The sequence below is a fragment of the Trachypithecus francoisi genome, unplaced genomic scaffold (assembly GCF_009764315.1).
Source record: "Trachypithecus francoisi isolate TF-2019V2 unplaced genomic scaffold, Tfra_2.0 Lachesis_group6, whole genome shotgun sequence".
Lineage (NCBI taxonomy): Eukaryota > Metazoa > Chordata > Mammalia > Primates > Cercopithecidae > Trachypithecus > Trachypithecus francoisi.
In genome coordinates, this window is record NW_022681471.1 from 46,812,956 (window position 1) to 46,836,897 (window position 23,942).

The following is a 23,942-nucleotide window of genomic DNA, read 5'->3' on the forward strand; positions in this document are numbered from 1 at the left end:
ATTTTCTATTTCAGAAAGTGGTGTGCGGTGGCTCAGGCCTGTAATCCCAGCACTTTGGGAGGTCGAGGCCAGTGGATCACGAGGTCAAGAGTTCGAGAGCAGCCTCACCAACATGGTGAAACCCCGTCTCTACTAAAAGTACAAAAATTAGCCGAGCGTTGTGGCACACACCTGTAATCCCAGCTACTCAGGAGGCTGAGGCAGGAGAATCACTTGAACCTGGGAGGTGGAGGTTGCAGTGAGCTGAGATTACACCACTGCACTCCAGCCTGGGCCACAGAGCGAGACTTCATTTCAAAAAAAAAAAAAAAAGTAAAGGCCCTCTTTCCTACAACTTTCCTGCCTAAGTTGTGTTTCATCTTCTGGTGTTCTGGAAAACAATTGCTAAGCATCTTAGTAACAGAGACTATGTTCATCAAATCCTGCATCCTGCCGATTTCTCTCCCTCCTCAGATCTGCCTTTTTCTGAGTATCCAGGTCACCACCCTAGCTCCCTCATTTCTCACCTCACACCTGAACTATGATAACAGCATCTTAGCTGGTCTCCCTGCCTCCATTATCTCTCCTTACCTACTTTTTCCTGCATCTGCTATCAGATGAATGCTCCACCACATTTCTCAGCCCTAGTTCTCTCTCTCTCTCTCTGGACAAGGTCTTGCTCTGTTGCACAGGCTGGAGTGCAGTGGCACGGTCTCAGCTCACTGTAACCTCTGCCTCCCAACCTCAAGTAATTCTCCCACTTCTGCCTCCTGGGTAGCTAAGACTACAAGCATGCACCACCACTCTCAGCTAATTTTTGTATTTTTTTGGTGGAGACAGGGTTTTGTCATGTTGCCCAGGCTGTTCTCAAACTCCTGGACTCAAGTGATCCACCTGCCTCGGCCTCCCAAAGTGTTGGGATTTCAGGTATGAACCACTGCACCTGGCTCTTATTTCTTATTATGTCCTCACACAGAGTCTGCTCTTGCCAACCAAATGTGCTTGCTATCAGCTAAATAAGACTGACTTATTCTTTGTTGAATCTTCTCATGTGCTATTCTCTGCACTTGAGAAATTCTTATTCTTCACCACTCTTGGATTTATTCCAAACTTTTATCTTGCCACAGTCAGCACTGAATTGCCCCACCTCACTTATCTGCTCTGCATGTACAATATTAATTTCCTATACTTAAATGTGTTTTATAAATACCCACCTTTCTTCATGTATATGATGTGTACACTACTTGAGCACAGGGACTTCAATTTTTTTAAATGATTTCTATTATACTTTATGCAGTGGCCAGTACACAGTGGGCACTCAATAAATACTCATGATTTACTTTAATACCATTTGGAGAAAATGTTGAGCAAACAGCAGTGAGCATTTGGAAAGACAAGTTATATGAGTGTAGGTGACTTTACAAGTTCTGATCGCACAGTAATTAAATGGACTGCCAAATAAGCTTACATTTCCTGTGGCTGATTCTAGTTATAAACCAAGACAAGTTTGATGTAAGAGTTTGAAGTGAATGATTATTGTTTATCAAACTACTCCATACATTCATCAGAAAGCCTTAATGCTCAACACTGTGATCTCTATCAGACATAGTAGAACAAAAATGCATGAGTAATAGAGAAATTGGAGCCAGAAAATTTTCAACATCAAATTCTGTCCTAGAAAAGAGCAACAACAATTGCAAGTATTCAAACTTAACTGGTCACTATGGAACTATTTTCTGTCTTGAGTCTTGTTTTATCAGCACACTATCTCAACTTGGGAAATGAATATCAGGAGTGTAAAGATTTATATGTGTAATTTTCAGGATATTTCCCTTGGCCATTACTCAATTTTCTAGAAAATACTTTGTAAAAACCAATCAATTTATTTAAAAACAAAATGTCAAATGGCAGTAAATGCTTTATAGCAGTGGTTTCTTACTCTTGTAAGCCCTTCAAATACTAATGGATCAAAGACTCTCCTTCTCTTTCCTGCAAGACTTTTTTTTCCTTTTCACACTTACCGTTCTCCAAACCTGTTGTGGAAGTTATCCGCAGGATACTACTGATTCCCATGTCCTCTTGGACACCTCTATAAACTTCTCTTTCATAACTGAACTCTGTTTCACCCTCTGATTGCACCATTTCCTCCAAAGCCCTACTATGTTAACCATCAATCCTCAGACAAAATATCAACCTCTCACATGATGCTATTTTTGGTTCAAGCCTTACCAGAAACCTGCAACTCTCTTTGTACTTATATTTTTGAGTGAGTGATTGAAAGTGGACCAGATTTGGACTTGATTCAATTAAAGCTTAGAGGCAGTGAGGACAGACATCTTCTTTTCAGGTACCATCCAGCCACTTTTTAGAGTTTCCATAGTTATATTGGAGCCCATAGATTATCAATCCCACCATATTTCATGTTTTGTCTAATTAAACCCATGTACACATTGTCCATATCCTTGAGCACTGTTTATTCTCATGCAATTTCAATTTCCTATTTATGGTTTTGTACCTTTCTCATTTGTCTCATCATTTCTTATATTTTCTGAATGCTTCACCTAAAAATAATCTGTCTTAAAAAGTATACATTCTTGCATACAATAAAATAACAATAAATGTGTTATCAATATATGATAACTAGTTGTACCAGTGTTTTTCTAGATTTCCAAAATCAATTTCAGTGAAAAATTGAGAAGAAATATTTTTCCCTCTGTGAATGCAACTAGGAAAATACTTCATGTTCTAGACTAAATACCTATTATACCCTTATGGGCTATATATTTTAGAAATCTGAGATGAAAATTAAATTTTGAATTGCCATCTAGAAATAAATTTTTATAGATAGTGTACACATTGGTTCCTGAAAATTGTAGAAAAGGTTTCTTGTCAAGTTCCCCAGCACAAGTGTGAATGCTCTGTTTTTGAGTACCTAATAGTAGTGAAAGGACACATTGTGGCCAGCCAACTCAAATTGCTACCCACATTTAATCATTGTAAATAGAGGAAGCAGAGAGACTCATGTTATATTTTCAGAACTTACATGCTCAATACAGAACTATTAATTTAAAAATACCACCAAACTTTCTATTTGAATTAATCTAGATTTCTGTGAAAAATAATATAATAAAAAATACAATTGGTGACTTAAACTTATATTACACGAGTATATGAGTTCATGCAGATTTTTAACTTAGTAAATACACATAGCATTAAAGAACAACCAGAGTAAATACAACTTTATAACACTTGGAAACAGTTCAGAATTGATAAATTTTCATTTTGAAAGACTTATAGATTTTACAGAACGAAATTATCTTTCCCAGTGGAAAAAGTACATCTATAAAACACAGACATGTATTGAACAGGGTTTTTCAAAAAAGCAACTAATTGTCCGCCTGTGAAATGAACATGTATCACTGCTAAGCTTTCACCTACTGTTGGTGCAGAATGCATTTTCTGAATGGCTGGATACAGAAAAGCAACAGAGAAACAAGTAATTTGAACAAAACTCGTAGATCACAGAAATTCAATAATGAAAAAATACTGAAAGAAATAAAGCATATTATCTGGTGTTCTCATACATTTGGGATTCACAATTACAAGGGGAGGGCAAATTATTAATTTTTACACATTGTGTACATTTGTCCTTGTTTTATGTTTGTCCAAGAACATGATTTAAGAACTATTGCAAAATGCCAAAATTGACCTTGATTAACAAATGACCCTCACAGGCATCTAGGTGGAGAGCACATCTAATTTGATTAATTGGAAAGAACATAAAGTAGTAATCCATAATAAATACTAGAAGAGGAGCACGTTCCTTACAGCAAATAGGCAATACTTAGATTATTTACAGGGATTTTCTGGCATGGTACAGTCACAGTCACTATGTGAGGATGGAGAAGTTTAGCCTATCAAATATACTCTTCAAAGCACCAGGAGTAGACATACTTGTGCAGGAGCCTTGCACAGATGGCCAAATACTATACATACAGAATAGTCTGTTTTATAACTACATTGCCAGTGAGAAACTCTGCAATTGCTGCTCTACCACTAGTAAATATAAATCATTTAGCACTTCATCTGCGAATATTGTTGCAGTACTTCTTTTCAATTGCTGACACTTGCAGTCAATAATGTATTTAAATTCAAACGTCAACGATGTTGAAAAAAAGCAGGAAGATGTCCACATCTTCATATAATACTTACAGCAGGTCAAGGAAAAAATCCAAATGTGAATTTGCTAGCAAACAATGAAATGTGTACTTCAAAATGTGTTTTCAAAGTTGTAAAACTTTTGGAATTAGAAAGCCACAAGGGCTGTTTAAAATCATCCTAAAAGAACACACAGCCTGTCTGTTCATTTGCTTAAATGCACATTGTTTACCTATCTACCAATTTGCCTACAGAAGATGTGATTCCCTAATAAAACTAAAAGCTGTTATTATGAGCTGTTGATTTAGTCTATAGAAAGTGTCCATTATGTTGAAGAAGTTTTAAACATTTCAATCACATTTTTTCTCAACTGATCTTCCTCCACAAACAATCTTCCAACTGGAGTGCATCAACATTTCTTTCTTGATAATTCCTGAATTTTCAGAACTCTATAGAAGTTATTTTTCCCCTTAAACTTGGTTCAGAATTTTCAAATTCAATTAAAAATCTTTAAATTTTCTTTATTTCAAATACCATGTGAATACTGAAATCTTTTTAAATATGGGCAAGACAGCTCACCTACTAAGCATGCAGTCCATGTGCTATCATAAAACCTACTCTAAGACAACAGGATTTTAAAATTTTTGTTTTCAGGAAGAAATCAAAACTATACATTAGAACAAGGCACCATACTACAAAAGCAGGTCCTTCTTTCCCCCCACTATTCTGGAAATGTAAACAAAAATATTTAAGTATAAAAGCCATTTTTGTACCTTTTTCTTCAAACACTTTTTTAACACCTCAACGTTATTAGGTGTACTTTATGCTTGGTATAGCAGAAATTCTCTATGCTCATCTAGCTGTTCAGAGGAATTCCTATATTTCACTACCAAATATCACTGGTAAAGCTAAGCTCTTTGGAGGATAAAGGCAGCAAAGAACTGTTCCTATGAAATTCCTGGGTATCTTTCAGGGTGTTATTAAGGGGTAGCTGTCCGTTGAGTAGCGTCAGAGGCAGGTTACAATAAGTATGGTGGTTGCCTAAGGAAGGTACTGGCAAGGTCGTGGTTGGTATCTCATGTTTATAACCTCTGCAACAGTGCCTCATTTGCATTGAATCTGAATGGTGGAATTCAGGAAGACCAGCTTGAGATGACACCAGAGTGGCTGAAGTAGTGGTCATGGCAATAGAGGGTATAGGCTGGAGTTCTCCAAAAAGTCCTTGTTCTGCGGAGTCTAGAACATGGCACCGAGATAGCATTTCTTTTTTCTTGATGGGCATTTCATATACCAAGTGCTTCCAAAACTTAGAATTTAATTTGCTGCTTTTGGGTCCCTTCCACTTGATCAAGGACAGAAGTTTGATGCTGCGCTTTAGTGATTCCACTTCCTGGCAATTCACTTTCCCTTTTAATCCTGTACACTCAATCAAAATCACTTTGATTTCTCCACTGACTAGCATGTTATGGAGTCTGCTTTCCAGTTCAAAAATACTCCATCCCCGTCTGAGAATATAGTCTGGAGTTAGCACAATAATAAGTCTTCTGCTTTGTTCAACATATCTTGTGAGATCTTCCATGTATGCTACAAATCACAGAAAGAGAGAAAGAGTAAAACAAAGACATTGCCAGTCTTTAAAGCACCAGGTTTGCACACTAGTATAGCAAAGATCCAGTCTCTCACTAAAGTCCATCACATTTTCTTTTCTTGTATTGCACATTTCCTTCCCTAAAACTGAAAAATAAACTGCTTATAATCGTTATTTTCTTTCCCTTACCATTACTTACAGTGTTTTTTTGGCTAACATAAACTCTGACTTCTTCAGAGCTTATGTGTATTTCAGTGATTTCTATTAATGTATTCATTAATTAATACATTCTATTAATGTATTCATTTAATTCAAGTCAGGCTTCCAAGTTAGTGAACAACTAAAAGGACCCGATGAAAAGAGAAATGGAGCCTTTTAATAAATGCAAAGTTACCGTATTTATGGGGTTCGTTTGCTTTTCTTCTCTAATTTTCTTTATTTTTATTACTATTATTTATTGTAATTGACAAATACTAACTGTATGTATGGCCCCTAGTTCTCAACTACTAAACAAGGAGGGGGCTATGGATACTAACTACTTGAGAGATAACTGTGATATAGAGATGGTGGAAAATCTCTTCTAGAATCATAGCTTGTTTCTCCGATTATTTCTGTCATTTGCAAACTTAGGTTCGCCATTATGCCCTTCAAACCCAGAGACAGGGAAGTGGTTTGTGCCCATGACTTTAATTGGAACTAGCTGCTTTTGTTCCAAGGAAGAGTGAAGAGTAGAGTCGGAGGTGGGGGGTGGTGTGAAATGAACAGTGAAGGAGTCTACCAACTGAAAAGTAAGTATTTGCCCTACTTTGTGGAGCAATTCTGAAAGTGAGATGAATATGTTGTCTATGGCTTTTACATGGTAGAAAAACACTCAACTAACTCCGGATTTATTTATCACATGAAATCATCCCTTTGGAATCATGCTTCCCAAGTCTTATCTGCCAAAAGGGGAAACACACACGTTTTAACAAATGGAGACTTAGACACAGGTGCTACACCAGAGAGCTGTCTTTCTGAAGCAGAACACAAGGCCTTGTCTAATGTACAGTGCCCTCTAGCAGAAGCAGTGCTTAGAGAAAGAAGCATAGCAACATTTGTCACCACAAATCTGCCCAAGGTTACAGACTGCTTTCAAGGAGTCACATTCAGCACATATCGTGGGGCCACCAAACAGCTCAGTACAAGCAATTTGAAAAGAGAAACCTATTTTACAGATGCGTATTTTACAGATGATCTCTCTTTTCTAAAGTTTTATTTTCACTACTTGGCAGCAAGAAAACTTTTGCAAGTGAAAATGAACAAACTTTCTATATACCCTACAGATAAATAAGAAACTTTTAAGAATTACACATAGAATTGCCTATTTAACAATTTGTTGTTACTGTTCTTTGGGTTTTGACTTAATACATTTCAGGATCTTTCTCATGCAGTAGTTACAATGACTGTATCTGTCGGGATAAGGCAGTGTCTAAGTAGAGAGGGAACTTTTAAGAATTTTGAGTGCTTTATTTTAGCGATTATGCATTCAGGGGAAAAAATAAGCAGTGAAATCTGTAAAAACAAAATGAAACAAAAAAAACCACCACACAAATAGTAACTGGGGAGTTATCACTCTGTAATTATCACTTAGAGAACTGGTGAAATAGAAGGGAAGGAAAGGTAGAAAGTTTCAATAGAGTGGAAAAATATTTTCCCAATGTATCAACAGCTCTGACTCTTCATTTTCTTCCTTTCTTTCTGCTCCCAAAAAGAAAGAAGTTATGTGGGAAGCTTCATCATTAGAAGTTGGATCTGTAAGATACAGTAAAATAAACTATCATGCATTTTTCTCATTATTCTTTTCACCTTTTCTCCAAAACAAAACAGAACAAAATCCAAACCCAGAATCATGATATCAATGCAGGAGTCAATGAAGATACAGTTTTACCAGGTGAATTATGAATTCATAATTAATTTTATAGAATCATTCTTCACAAAATAATTTACCAAGGGGTTACTTTGAGTAGTATTGTTCCTTAATTAATTACAGCTTGTAATTTCATTTTAAAAAATTAAACCTTGTACAAACCTTGTCAGTAGCACTCTGTCACATAAAGTGTACCTCTAGGAACAACAGAATTTGTATGTGTTAGTTTGTAGTCTAAATGTACTTTTCTTTCTTTCTTCTTTCTTTCTTTCTTTCTTCTTCTTTCTTTCTTTCTTTCTTTCTTTCTCTTTCTTTCGAGATAGAGTCTTGCTGTGTTGCCTAGGCTGGAATGCAGTGGCACAAACACAGCTCTCTGCAACCTCGACCTCTTGATCTCAAGCAATCCTCCTGCCTCAGACTCCTGAGCAGCTAGGACTACAGGTGCCAGCCCCCACGCTTGGTTAATTTATTATTATTATTTTTTATAGAGGTCGTGTCTCACTATGTTGCTCAGGCTGGTCTCAAATTCCTGGCCTTAAGCAATCCTCTGTTCTCAGTCTTAAATGCACTTTTAAACTATGCTTTTAGAAACTAAAACTATATCTATACATGAGTCTGTTAACTTAAAGAAAAATAATTACAACCCAGGTATCTAAACTTATAAGAGAAACTGTATGCACATGTACTAATTGATTTGATTGGGATGTCATGGGCTTTGGCTTTGCTAGCTTCTTTTTGGGATGAGGAAAGGAACAGGGTGACATTTTCCCTCCATTAGTATGGTTCTCCCCTTTCATCCATCTATTATATTTTGCCATCTGACAGTTAAGCAGTATGCAATATTTAGGGTTCTTGGGGCTTCTTAGAGACTTACTAGACAGAATTTACATTTGCCCCCAGAAGGAATGCCTGTCAGTACAGGTCCCACTATGCTCAGCTGCACAGGGTGTGGGAGTTAAAGGGAACCTTGGAGAGAGGGAGTGGTCCCTGTCTCCTGCATACTCCACTGGCTGTGCTTATTCTGGCAAAGCCTAGTGGAGAGTTGAGGCAACCATCCAGATAATTCCGGCTGAAAACCTCCTGTAGAAGAAAAAAGGTCTGAATTATCCTGGTTTGTCCTACATATACATTAATCATATGCACTAGAGTCAGTCAGTCAGTACATCAAAATTTTCCCTGGGCAGACACAGCCCTAGTGTCCCAAAGAAAACATAAGCCATTTGCTTGGGCCTTGAATCTCGTGTTCCATTTCACTTGGTGAAAAACCAAGTGGAAGTTTTCAGATGTGAAGCCCACATTTCACTTCTTGGGATGATGATCAGTGGCTGGGCAGCAACCTCAGTGTTTGAAAGCAGCTGGGGAGGTGCCTCTAAGAGCTGACTGGCTCTAAGGAAAAGAAGGAGAGACTGTGCCCTAGCTTCCATATTCTGGCTTGCTTTCTGTTTTTCTCTCTTTTTCTCCCCCATTTCCCTCTTTCTACCACTGTCTTTATCCTTTTCTTTTTCTGTCCTTTTATCGTCTTTTCTTTTTACTTCCCTCTTTGTTTTCTTTCTTGCTCTTTCTTTTTACCTATCCCATTCTTCCTCTCTCTCGTACCTCCCTCTGCCTCCTTCTTCCTTCTCTTCTTAAGTTTTCTTTTGTTGTCTTTGAGAAAAGATAAGAACCTAGCCATCAAGGAAAATAAAAGTAAATGAGGAAGAAACCAAATAGGTAGAGTTCATAGTTTTTACTTGCTAATCTTTAGCCAGGGAATTGTTGCTGGCTTCTATGAAGCAAGTGCCCCAGTTTCCCCTTCACCTCAGAGTTGTATGTCTGCATCCAATGACTGTGATCTGCAGACTGATACATTAGGCCCATGTCCTGTTTTTGTATGGCTTGTGAGCTAAAAATGATATATATATATATATATATATATATATATATATATATATATTTTAAAGAGTTGTAAAAGAGAAGAATAAGAAGAATATGATGCAACAGAGACCATATGTAATCTACAAAACCTAAAATATTTACTATCTGGACCTTTACAAAGAAGTTTTGCAACCCCTGAATTAAAGATCAAGGAGAGCGGTTGGGTTTGGAAAAGTTCCAAATAATATAAGCAGAAACAGGTATCAAGTTAAGACATTGCCAGTCCATAGTTAGTAGTAGTCCCTGACAGGCAGTGGGGTTTGCCCTCATAGGGTTGTGGGTTTTTGGGAAGACATTTTAGAAACCTTCAAAAACCGTTTTTAAAAGTGTGTTACCACGAAGAGATAATAAAGCAATGTTTCTCATAAAAAAAAAAAAAAATCCCTAAATCCACAGCACATATGAATACTCACTAAATCTTGCCCTGACTTGTTCTGGCAAATTTAGCAACTGAGTAGCAGGAATCCCTTAAAAGACTTTCTCCGCATAAAAATATGAGATATCCCTTAAATAAAAGGTCACTAATTCATTTCTTTGCAAGTTGTGGTTTGATGTAACTACTGATGACAGCAAAGACCAAAAGGGGCTGTGTCTGATAGCCTTCTGTTTCTCTAGACAAGTCTGCGAAACCACAGCAGATTATCAGACATGAAACAAAGCCAAGTACATTTAACCTATTTATAATCTTCAACAATTAGAGAAAGAAAAAAGTGTCCTTGAACATAGTTTTGATAGGGTGCTTAAATTGATATAAATTCATTTTTTCACATTATAAGTACAAATGAAAGAAAACTTTTCCTTTTGTCTCTGCTGGGAGTTGACAGAGAGTTAGGAAAATATTCAGGAATAAAATGCCTTGCCACTAGACTCCTTGGGATATGTACTTATTAGAGAGATGAAAAAATATCTTTCCAGTAGCACCATTATTTGCAAAAAGCAAAGAAAGTTGCTACCTAAAGCCTTATTAAAAACAAAGCAAATTCAATTTTAAAATCTCTTTCAAGGGCCATTGTATAAAATAAAATTCTAGTGCATTTAGAGGAGAAATAGAATTAGATCTAGAAAAGTGACTTAAAAGCAAATTATGCCATTCATTAACAAAGGAAAAAGGCAAACTGAAGGAGGAAATAGAAGCAGGAAGAATGGCAGCCCCAAAAGAAATTGCTTCTAATGGGAGACATACACTTTTCCAAAAGAACTCAGTACTTTCTTAATTCTCAGGCCACAGAGTCTACTGCAGATGTAGACAAAAAGGACATGGGAGAAAAAACTCTATATTCATGAATTTTATGTGGTCTTACTATTGCTTACTAACCATCTGATTTCTCAAACTAATCAATTAGCTTCTTATAAATTATTTTTGTGTTGACACCTCCACTAATGTCAAGGTCATTATCAGCAGCATATAGGATATATTTTTTAAGAAGTTAAAATAAAAATACTTAGCCTGTAAACAAAAGCATAAGTTCTTACTTTCCAGATTCAAAAAATAGTAATTTGATATGCTTAAATTCACAGCTATGCACAGCAGCTATTATTAGTTAAAAAGACACATCATTAGGCTGAGACAAGATGCATCAGAAGAGATAATACTCCACTAATTTTTGGTGAACATTAGCTAATTTATAGCTATCAGCAATATTTATAAAACCTATAGGTTAATATATCAAGACCTAAAATCAAGCCTACATATGTTTCCTATATATCAAAGAAAACCATATTATTCACCACTACATAGTTGGGGAAAATATCTCACATTTGCTATAACTAGAGGCTTACAGTGGGTTACTTTATAATGTAGTCTTATTAAAAATACTATCTGAGTTTTATATAATGATGCTAAATACTAACCTATTGGCATACTTGTTGAGTCTATCTTGGCTGATGTTGCTAAAGATTTTAGGTCTTGATTCTGTCTCTGACAGATGTAAGATTCTGTGTCTGTTGTTTGCCGTGGAGATTGAGGTTATATAACGTTAATTTAGCCATGTGTCTCTGTGTGTGTGTGTGTGTGTGTGTATAGGAAACCTTTCTTATTTCTATTTTATTTTTATTTTTTGAGACGGAGTCTCACTCTGTTGCCCAAGCTGGAGTGCAGTGGCGTGATCTTGGCTCATTGCAACCTTTGTCTCCTGGGTTCAAGCAATTCTCCTACCTCAGCATCCCAAGTAGCTGGGATTACAGGCACCTGCCACCATGCCCAGTTAGTTTTTGCATTTTTAGAAGAGATGGAGTTTCACCACATTGGCCTGGCTGGTCTCGAGCTCCTGACCTTGGGCAATCCGCCCACCTCAGCCTCCCAAAGTGCTGGGATTACAGGCATGAGCCACCGTGCCTGGCTGGGAGCCTTTCTAAATACGTGTGATATTACTTGTCCTACAAAAACCTTTCCCGCCCTCTCCCCTTCCAAATTCTTGGCTTGATAATTTACAGTTAGCTGAGCTAAATTTCTTAGGCGGGAGTTTTGTTCTTTATAGTATGAGGGTCTTAATTAATTTTGATTAGTCATTGACTCAGCAGCTAACATGAATTTGCTGAGACCTGATGACTACCGGGAATTGTGTGTATTTACAGTTCTGAGTTTGGAGGCTATATTTCTAGTAATGAACCCTTTACTTTCACATTTCACCTGTGGGTGAGTGGGGAAGCATGGCAGTGTGAAGAATCCACCCTGAATGCTGTCCACATTTCTCTTTTTTTATCTTCTCTCTTCACCTCTTCACAGAGAGTAGAGGTAGGGAATGGGACACATTTAGAGACGATTGAAAGAAACATAAAGTGGAGAGTAGCAAAGAAAGCAAACCTGCAAAATACCCTTCACCTCTTTCTTTCTCCCTTCTGAAGCTCTAAAAGCTTGTAGTGTAACTATTTCTCACTGGTGCAGACTTAATGAATATGGAACAAAGCCACTTACTACTTACAGTCTTTTCTGTGTTTCCTTCAGTACTTAAGACAATCTTTTTTTTTTTTTTTTTTGAGACGGAGTCTCGCTCTGTCGCCCGGGCCCGGGCTGGAGTGCAGTGGCCGGATCTCAGCTCACTGCAAGCTCCGCCTCCCAGGTTTATGCCATTCTCCTACCTCAGCCTCCCGAGTAGCTGGGACTACAAGCACCAGCCACCTCGCCCGGCTAGCTTTTTGTATTTTTTTTAGTAGAGACGGGGTTTCACCGTGTTAGCCAGGATGGTCTCAAACGCCTGACCTCGTGATCCGCCCGTCTCGGCCTCCCAAAGTGCTGGGATTACAGGCTTGAGCCACCGCGCCCGACCCTTAAGACAATCTTATCCTGGTTTTATACTATTTTTTTTTTTTTGAGATGCCTTTTCTTTGTGCCACCCAAACAGCAGATTTCCTGAATGAAATTCTACATAATCAACTCTAACCTCTACCTCAAACTTTGATGAGAAACATTATTCTGTTGACCTCAGTACACTGCTGGACATATTGAAGTACAATTCTTTCTCTCTTGACTCTAACATGAAAGGGATGGTGGACACGTACAATTTTATTCCATGTGAGTAAAGTTCACACAATATGTTAAATTTCCATGGTTGTTCATGTCACCCCTGCCTCAAACGTTTTAGGTCACAGACATCAGATTGTCTGGAAAACGATTTTATTACTCCCCAAGGACAACTTAATTAAATGGTGTCCAATCTGTTCGGCTATCAGAGGAACTAGTGGCAATGAATACTTACAGATCCATGTACAAAAATTTTTTTTTTGCATGCCTCACTTCAGAAGTGACTAGGGATCATCTGACACCAGATGTATTCTCCAATCATTTGTCATTTCATTGTCAGCACAATCACATGGCTAGTACTAAGCATTAAAGAATTGAAGATTAGATTAGTGAGGAAAGTCTACCAAATGCAAGAATGTAATCAGACATTATACTTTTTCCCTTAAATTACTGAAAATCTTAGGATTCCTTCATGGAAAATTGAGCATAAAGACAAATGAAAAGATAATTTGACATGTGAGGCTAAATTCATAAATATAATCTTAGTAGATGTGGCCGATAAACCATAAGCATGATAATATTTTTAGTTTTCTAGTGTATTTCTTGAATGCAATCATGCATGAACAACTCACATAGGGATCCTCATAGTCTTTCTATAAATAGAAAGGGAACTTGAGGTAACAGCCTTCCATGGATTTATTTTTTCCTCTTCAAAGTCCGCTTAGACATCTGTAGCTTTTTCTAAAGCTTCATCCAAAGCTGGTTTAATTTATAATTGTTAATAAATATTGCATATGCACCTTTCAGCACCTTACCTTCTTACTTTTAAAGGGAAACACAGAGTACAGGATTGGGTTGTTTCTACTTTTAGTTTTAGAATGCTATTTTCTCCATCTGACCAGTGGCCCTCAGCCTGATTCAATAACTTTTTACATTTTTGGTTTTTATTTAATCTCTACAGAAACACTGAGATAAGATAGGCCCAAGAGCCTAAACGGTACTCATCCAAAAATGTTCCCAATCTCAGGATCTCAATTGCACAGCTGGGTTCTGTTGGTCACATGTCAGCTTCAGAGCACATCTGTTCATTCCTCAAGGATCCTCTAGGCCCCATGAACACAATGTGCTCTGTGTAGAGTAGTTTATACCACAAAACCCAGCAGCTGCATGGGTGAGAAAAATCTCTACTTCTCAAGTTTGTGTCTCTAGGCAGTTTGAATAGGGTGTTTTCTATCTGGCTTTCTTCTGGTTGCCTGTCACTTCTGACATTCAGATGCCTGTTGGCAACAAAGTTGCTTTCGCTATTCTCAGGGACAGATGTTTCTAGTCTGGGAAAAGACAGACCAAACTTTTACTGGAAAGTAAGAATTCTTGCCATATTTAGGCACCCAACCTGAGAAAACATAAGGAAGATCCTGGCCACAGGCTCAAGAATGGAAAGGTAGTCACTGCCAGGAAAATAATGTCCAGATTGGAACACTCAGTTTCAGCATTTAGGAAAAATATTTGCATCAAATCTCCCCATCTCTGCTGGTTCATAATGGCCAAAGGACAACATATCCCTGGTAGAGCATGGATGGTTCAGACACCCCCAGTTCACCTTGGAAAGTGACATCTTTGAAACCAAGATTTCTGAGAATTCTTGGTTATGTGTGTGTGTGTGTGTGTGCGTGTGTGTGTGTGTATGTGTGTGTGAGAGAGAGAGAGAGAGAGATTTTCATGTACTTTTGAAACTGTGTACATTGGAAAGGTTTGTGTGTTGATAAGGTTGAGTTGGAATACCGTGAGAGTAGTACAAAAAGACTGAAGATATATCAAAAGTGAAGACATTAAATATGAATGGATTTATGTCATAGATGTCATTAATTTGATTCATAAAAAATTATTGTTGTGGATCAAGAATGATTTTATGAAGTCTGCTTTCATAGTCCTCAAAGGCCTCATTGCTAGTTTTCAGAGGAAGGAGTAGTCTTAGGTCAACATGTTTTAAATGAGATGTGAGGGACAAACACAGCTTATAATACCGTAACTAGGTTTCCCTCCCCCCCCCACAGGAATGTGTCTATATTTATATAGTATAAGCTGTTAAATCTGTACCAATGGTTGAAAATACAGACCACAGAAGCTTCTTTAATAACACATATACACCAAGTCAAAACGTTCTACTCTGTCATTCATGTGTAAATCAAGTATATTATTCATATACTTCATTGACTTCCTGAATGCGTGCTAAAAATGCTAAGGAAAAACTCGTTAATCCTGACATGGTGACTGCTCAGCTAACTCTAAAATGTTGATGGAAAAGAAAAATTGTCAAAGGGCCTTTTTAAGAGCCTCTGCAGGTTACACTCGCAAATCGGAATTCAGAGAACATGAATTTCCTCGTTCAGGAAGGAAGGATTAAAATCAAACACCCTCCAGTGGTTGCATCTAAAAACTGCATAGTTGTCCCAAATGGTTTACTTGTAAAGGGAGTCTTCCTGAGCACCATTTAGAACCTAAGATCCAAGCCCCTACTCAGTCTGATTTTAAAACATTAAAAGAATTTTCTGTGGACTATAAAATCTCTGCCCATCCTGATGACATTTTTTCAAACAAAATCAATAAACATCTATGAAGCATGTAATGAGCTCAAGTCTTCTGCTAGATGACTATAAGGATACAAAAATAAATGAGATATAGTCCTTGTCCTCATGGAGTTTATAATCTTGCTGGCTAGAAAAGACATAAATAGATGAAAAGCTAATAAAATTATTTTAAAATGCAAAATGTCACAGGAGAACAAATTTACTGTCCAATAAGTGATTATACACCATAAATTCTAGGGCTGGAGAGATTATTATGAACCTTTCACAGAGGCAGTGATATGGAGAAGGATAAGTAGGATTTGCAAAGTCATAAAGGACTAACATTAACAAATGCATTACAGGGACATATAATGTATATTAAAGGCACAGTTTGGCTAGAGTGGAAAGTATGAGTAGAGGAAGTGGTAGGAGACAAATTTAGGAGATAAATCTGGGTTGGCAAAAGATTGTAGAAGTGTTTAGCTAAGGGTTATAAATTTTATCCTGTAATAAATAGTGAATGATTCACTTGTTGAACGCGGAAGTGACATGATCAAGGAGATGTACATGATATTAGTGGGGCTGAATGGATGGGAGGAAAGATAAGGAAGGTAGAGGGATAATTAACATTGAAGGAGTTAGATAATTAGGGCCTACACTAAGATGGAAAAGTGAGAATGAAAAAAATGCAAGGGACATTGGATTTGGGAGAAAGACACAGAAGAATGAAAAATGACTCTGAGGTACCAGGATGTTCCTTGGAGAAACAATAAATATAGGGTAGTATAGGGAAAACTGCAGAAAGAAATGAATGAAGGACCATGATAAGAAGCTTGCGGAATTCTTTCTTACATTTGTGGAGTAGGAAAAATTAAACCAGTAAATATTGCCTTCTTTATTCCTTTCTATGCATGTCTAAATGTGCATACTAATGTGCACATATCAACATATACAGACATAAATGAACCTTAAGAAAAGAGATGAACAATCAAAACCCATTTGTTTCCATTTGTCTTCTGTCAGCTTAGTGACCAAGGTAGCCTGCTGGTAATCTGAATAAATGTTATTGAGGAGCAGCATGATCTAGCAGAGTGAGAACCAAAGTCAAATAAATCTAGGTTCCACTGCCACCTCTACCATTTGCCAACTGTTTATCTTGGACGATTTGGGGGTTTTGCTTCCTCAGCATAAGGACATAAGTACCTACTCTCTCACAACACAGGGTTACTGTAAAAATGAAATGCAGTAATGTATGTGAAATTATTTTATACACTGTCAAGTACTGGAATATAAACTTTTTATTTTGTTATTATCATATGTTGAAATTAACATGTTATGATTTGTAGTTACCAGTTCAATCTTCCCTTCTCAAGGATATCAGTACTTATATGCAAATGAGTTCTAGCACTTATATTTTCCTCAATGGCATTTTAAGTTCTTCAAAAGCAGGGACAATGTCTTAGATTTCTCTGTTTTCCTTACACTTTACTGTGTATGTGTATGCACTCTGGACATTAAAGGGAGAAAAGTACATATTTTGACTTGAAACTGAATTTATTCTGAAAGCCTCAATATGGCTTTCAATGTGTAGCACAATTTAAAATGGTATTCAAGCCTAGCATACAAGTGTCTTGAAAATAATTTAAATACACAGTGAGAGTGCTGTACCCAATGGCCTAATATACCTTTTTAAGTGGATTTTTCCATAAATCTGGAAATAAGTGACAAGGCGTAATGAATAACAAGGTTGAAAGGCATAGATTCAAAGCCATTAGTGACAATAATTGTAGGTATAAGTAGAAACACAGTGACAGAAGACTAGCTTTGGAACTGAAACATATTGAAAAGGCTTTAACTAACTTTTACAGATTTTTTTTTTAAAGATCATAATGCTTTTCAGGATACTAAGGCAATATAATAAAAATGACCATTATGGCACAATTTAGAAATCATATTCAAAATATTAGTAAGAGTGCCTTTAAAAATATTCAGATGCTAGAAATTCAGAACACAGGCATATGGGAAAAATTTGGATTTAAGAAACTCTACTATGAGAAACAACTGTCTAAATACTTGGCTCTGATGTTTGAAGCCTTCACATAACATCCTAAAAGAAACAGAACGTTTTAAATACAAAATTTGAAAGTACTTACTTCCACTTGGAATCAGATCTCTTTCTGGGATGAAGAGTTTATATCCATAGTGTTTTTCCAGGACATCTGGCAGTACTTCAAGAGCAAACTGCTCTTCCTCAGGATTGTCACAGTCTAAAGTATCTTGGTCCACTTTTGTGTAAGAGAGATAGGCATCATATTCCTTGTTGTCTTAAACATAAAGAACAACAAAAGGGTTGTAACTATTAGCAGGTTCTCTTTGAATACTAAGAGGCAGGGATAGCACAATAATTAGTGACTGTCTTTAATGATTGGAAAAAAGTAAGTCACATGCCATGTTATAGGAAATCTAATCCCTTTCAAAATAACCTAGTCATATGATATGAATTGAAACTTATGCAATGGGCCACCTATAGTCTGAACAGAATAAAACAGAGAATTATTATTTGTGACTTTCAGTGACTATACGCATTTGTAATACTCAATGATGTGTGAATGATTAGCTCAGTGTGTTTGAATGCAGGACTAAGTAGACCAAAGTCATGGATTTAACCCCTTTATTTTCCAGTTGGCTTGGCTCTGTTACTTGGGCACAGACTATACCTTGTTTGCACAAATATGTGCAAAAGATCCAACAGGGGCTGGGCCCTAGAGTGTGGAAAATTGAAATAATCCAGCCTCACTCCTGGAGACACTGTTCACAGCACATGCCATAGTTCCAGTTGGTTAGTATCGTCATCTTCATATACAAAAAGCAGTTCATTACCAAATATTAGAGACAGCAGCTGGGTTTTATACAAGTGCATTGCCTGTTATTCTTGTTCAGTTCATGGCCAACTAATATGACACACGCTTCCAAAAGAAGCCTTTGTTTCAAAATATACATCCTTCCAGTATTGCCAAATTAGATTTTTCCTCCACACATTTAGTCAGGGAGTTAACTGTGCTTTGCAAGTGTATTTTTTCCTCTTTTGCTGTATTGGCTCAGAACCAGTCTCTCCAGAGAGAAAATGTGCATGTATGCATAAAGTTTTTTTCCTGCAAAATGTTAATGAGCATAGCTACTTGAGGCATTAGTTTCTGAAGGTTTTAGATGGGCCACATCCATACTGAAAAAGTTATAGTGAGATTTTCAAAATTTCCTTATTAAAAAAAGTTTTTAAGTTAATATAGTGAACACAGACTCATGTGGAACTATTAGTAAACTCAGTTACTTACAAATAATAACTGCAAAAGACCGGTAAGAATTTCAGGATTTGTTTCTCAAACACATCAATATTTTCTATTAAAACATGCCTAATTAGAACATACCTAAAACCTAACCAAAATGTAATTTATAAAATGAAGCAGCCACTCATTTACTTCCACCATAACCCACACCATGACTTCATTCTACATGCTGAAGGAGGAATAAACTATAGACATATGATGAGCTGTAGATACCCTCTTTTAGGAGTAGATGAGACCTCCCTATCTCTGAAGTAGGATTATGTTGTTCTAATTTTAGTAAGATTTTAGCCTTCACCACTCCCAAACAAAAGAAATTCTGGTTATTTATATTAAGATGGTGCCTGAAAGAAAGAGAAAGAGTTAATACTCTTTAGCATCTTTTTTGGCTGCAAAAGGCTTCCATAAACCTTGTTGGATTACTTGATTGCCTGGAAGCAGATGTACATGAAGGACTGCCCTGGGTAGTTGAAGAGATCATTTCGCTTACAAGTTGGGTGCATTCCACTGTCGTGCATAAAATTCTGCTTGGAAGTGAGAATGTTCATAAGCAATGCTAATGTAAGAACCTCCTGGTAATCCTAGCACCTCTGCCCTTGTTCCAATCACGTGCAGGATACACCTGCAGGCCCCTGACTTTCTCCAGCTATAATTACTCACCTGGGACTCAGAGCTGCCGATGACACACAGCTGGAAGAATAAAACAGGCCAAAGGACAAATAGCTCCATTCATATGAACAGAATATATTTCATTGTTCTTGATAGATAGTGTTGCTGCCTCAAACTCCATAATGTCAGACCAGACTCTGTTACTCCCTCTGACTTTGATAGCTTTCCTATTTCACAAACCTCCCTAAATTCAACCACTTATTAATTCATTCAACAATTATTTGTTGAGCATCTGCAATGGCTACTTGACTTCTTTACCCATCTGACCAGACCTTCTAGACTCCTCTCCTATTGCTTGTACTGACTATGGTTATTTGTCTTCCAAACATGCTAAACTCACATATTCTTGGTTCTGTCCTTACTGCTTCCACCTATATTCTGATATTGCAGTTCAATGCTACAAACACCCCTAGAAAGTACTTCTATACTTACATTTTCTAAGTTGTGGCAAAGAGCATGGATGTCTTTGGTACGTCTTAACACCCAACACATTGGGATTATAAATTTTACCTCGCATTCTAGAAGCACACCGTTCACTGAAAAAATGAATGCTTCTGGTGTCATTCATGTCTCTTTAAGATGAACTAAAGGTGAAGAGCTTATGGTGGCTGGCCAGAGCAGGAAGAAAGCTTTCAAAGCCACCATGTCAGATGTCCCAGACGCTCTAGGATACCAGCTAGTGAGCCAGCAGTGACACAGATGCTACAGTTTAAATAATGCACTCAACCTTATGTAGACAGCCAAGAAAACCTCATGAATAGCTGCAGCTGTTGCTCACAAAGAGGAGCAAGATAGATAAACCAAAATCAACAGCATGATGCAAATAAGGTTAACAGCAAGGCCTAAAAATTGTTTCTAAACCAAAAGGCTGTTCAGCAGCACCACTTTTCTAGGCAAGGCTAATGAGCCTTCCTCTGTGCTAAATCATGCTGACTAAGCTCATCTGAGGAACCAGAAAATAGAGCACAATGCAGACAGAACAGTGTAAGGAAGAGGGCTGGCACAGTGGTTACCATAGGTATGCTGTTCCTAATAAAGAGAGAAGTTATAAGGAAGAGAACAAATGTTTTGTAGAAGAATTTTCCTGTTGTCACTTCTGTTTTTCTGTTTTAAAATCTAATTTGAATCCTGCTCCCTATCAAGAAGCCATCCATGTTTATAACTCAGTTGTTCTGCAGCTGTGCTAAACAGAGTGCTAAACTCCTAGTTTCTACAGAGTAAAGACTGTGTAATCTTGTTGATTATTATTTTTTTTTTTTTTAATTTTTTATTTTTTATTATACTTTAAGTTCTAGGGTACATGTGCATAACGTTTATATCATGTATAACTCCCCAATGCAATCCCTCCCTCCTCCCCCCTCCCCATGATAGGCCCCAGTGTGTGATGTTCCCCTTCCCGAGTCCAAGTGATCTCATTGTTCAGTTCCCACCTATGAGTGAGAACATGCGGTGTTTGGTTTTCTCTTCTTGTGATAGTTTGCTAAGAATGATGGTTTCCAGCTGCATCCATGTCCCTACAAAGGACGCAAACTCATCCTTTTTTATGGCTGCATAGTATTCCATGGTGTATATGTGCCACATTTTCTTAATCCAGTCTGTCACAGATGGACATTTGGGTTGATTCCAACTCTTTGCTATTGTGAATAGTGCCGCAATAAACATACGTGTGCATGTGTCTTTGTAGTAGAGTAATTTATAATCCTTTGGGTATATACCCAGTAGTGGGATGGCTGGGTCATATGGTACATCTAGTTCTAGATCCTTGAGGAATCGCCATACTGTTTTCCATAATGGTTGAACTAGTTTACAATCCCACCAACAGTGTAAAAGTGTTCCTATTTCTCCACATCCTCTCCAACATCTATTGTTTCCTGACTTCTTAATGATTGCCATTCTAACTGGTGTGAGATGGTATCTCATTGTGGTTTTGATTTGCATCTCTCTGATGGCGAGTGATGACGAGCATTTTTTCATGTGTCTGTTGGCTGTATGGATGTCTTCTTTTGAGAAATGTCTGTTCATATCCTTTCCCCACTTTTGATGGGGTTGTTTTTTTCTTGTATATTTGTTTGAGTTCTTGGTAGATTCTGGATATTAGCCCTTTGTCAGATGAGTAGGTTGCAAAAATTTTCTCCCATTCTGTAGGTTGCCTGTTCACTCTGATGGTAGTTTCTTTTGCTGTGCAAAAGCTCTTTAGTTTAATGAGATCCCATTTGTCATTTTGGCTTTTGCTGCCATTGCTTTTGGTGTTTTAGACATGAAGTCCTTGCCCATGCCTATGTCCTGAATGGTACTACCTAGATTTTCTTGTAGGGTTTTTATGGTATTAGGTCTAACATTTAAGTCTCTAATCCATCTTGAATTAATTTTCGTATAAGGGGTAAGGAAAGGATCCAGTTTCAGCTTTCTACTTATGGCTAGCCAATTTTCCCAGCACCATTTATTAAATAGGGAATCCTTTCCCCATTTCTTGTTTCTCTCAGGTTGTCAAAGATCAGATGGCTGTAGATGTGTGGTATTATTTCTGAGGACTCTGTTCTGTTCCACTGGTCTATATCTCTGTTGTGGTACCAGTACCATGCTGTTTTGGTTACTGTAGCCTTGTAGTATAGTTTGAAGTCAGGTAGCGTGACGCCTCCAGCTTTGTCCTTTTGACTTAGGATTGTCTTGGCAATGCGGGCTCTTTTTTGGTTCCATATGAACTTTAAAGCAGTTTTTTCCGATTCTGTGAAGAAAATCATTGGTAGCTTGATGGGGATGGCATTGAATCTATAAATCACCTTGGCAGTATGGCCATTTTCACGATATTGATTCTTCCTATCCATGAGCATGGTATGTTCTTCCATTTGTTTGTGTCCTCTTTGATTTCACTGAGCAGTGGTTTGTAGTTCTCCTTGAAGAGGTCCTTTACACCCCTTGTAAGCTGGATTCCTAGGTATTTTATTCTCTTTGAAGCAATTGTGAATGGAAGTTGATTCCTGATTTGGCTCTCTGCTTGTCTGTTACTGGTGTATAAGAATGCTTGTGATTTTGCACATTAATTTTGTATCCTGAGACTTTGCTGAAGTTGCTTATCAGCTTAAGGAGATTTTGGGCTGAGACGATGGGGTTTTCTAAATATACAATCATGTCATCTGCAAACAGGGACAATTTGACTTCTTCTTTTCCTAACTGGATACCCTTGATTTCTTTCTCTTGCCTGATTGCCCTAGCCAGAACTTCCAAGACTATGTTGAATAGGAGTGGTGAGAGAGGGCATCCCTGTCTTGTGCCAGTTTTCAAAGGGAATTTTCCAGTTTTTGCCCATTCAGTATGATATTAGCTGTGGGTTTGTCATAAATAGCTCTTATTATTTTGAGGTACGTTCCATCAATACCGAATTTATTGAGCGTTTTTAGCATAAAGGGCTGTTGAATTTGTCAAAAGCCTTTTCTGCATCTATTGAGATAATCATGTGGTTCTTGTCTTTGGTTCTGTTTATATGCTGGATTACGTTATTGATTTGCGAATGTTGAACCAGCCTTGCATCCCAGGGATGAAGCCCACTTGATCATGGTGGATAAGCTTTTTGATGTGCTGCTGAATCCGGTTTGCCAGTATTTTATTGAGAATTTTGCATCGATGTTCATCAGGGATATTGGTCTAAAATTCTCTTTTGTTGTGTCTCTGCCAGGCTTTGGTATCAGGATGATGTTGGCCTCATAAAATGAGTTAGGGAGGATTCCCTCTTTTTCTATTGATTGGAATAGTTTCAGAAGGAATGGTACCAGCTCCTCCTTGTACCTCTGGTAGAATTCAGCTGTGAATCCATCTGGTCCTGGACTTTTTTTGGTGGGTAGGCTATTAATTGTTGCCTCAATTTCAGAGCCTGTTATTGGTCTATTCAGGGATTCAACTTCTTCCTGGTTCAGTCTTGGGAGAGTGTAAGTGTCCAGGAAATTATCCATTTCTTCTAGATTTTCTAGTTGATTTGCGTAGAGGCATTTATAGTATTCTCTGATGGTTGTTTGTATTTCTGTGGGGTCGGTGGTGATATCCCCTTTATCATTTTTTATTGCGTCTATTTGATTCCTCTCTCTTTTCTTCTTTATTAGTCTTGCAAGCGGTCTGTCAATTTTGTTGATCTTTTCAAAAAACCAACTCCTGGATTCACTGATTTTTTGGAGGGTTTTTTGTGACTCTATCTCTTCAGTTCTGCTCTGATCTTAGTTATTTCTTGCCTTCTGCTAGCTTTTGAATGTGTTTGCTCTTGCCTCTCTAGTTCTTTTAATTGTGATGTTAAAGGGTCAATTTTAGATCTTTCCTGCTTTCTCTTGTGGGCATTTAGTGCTATAAATTTCTTCTACACACTGCTTTAAAT

General features: G+C 37.5%; 1 protein-coding gene across 1 annotated transcript in view; it reads right to left on the bottom strand.

Moving 5' to 3' along the window:
* Positions 1 to 5,023: 5,023 nt before the first annotated feature.
* IL1RAPL2 (interleukin 1 receptor accessory protein like 2) overlaps positions 5,024 to 23,942 on the bottom strand; it is a 58,854-nt gene continuing 39,935 nt past the window's right edge. The window contains exons 5-6 of the mRNA XM_033201374.1: positions 17,726 to 17,896; positions 5,024 to 5,721 (exon numbers count right to left, since the gene is read on the bottom strand). Coding sequence (XP_033057265.1) covers positions 5,024 to 5,721; positions 17,726 to 17,896 — 869 coding nt within the window. The remainder of the gene's footprint in view (positions 5,722 to 17,725; positions 17,897 to 23,942) is intronic.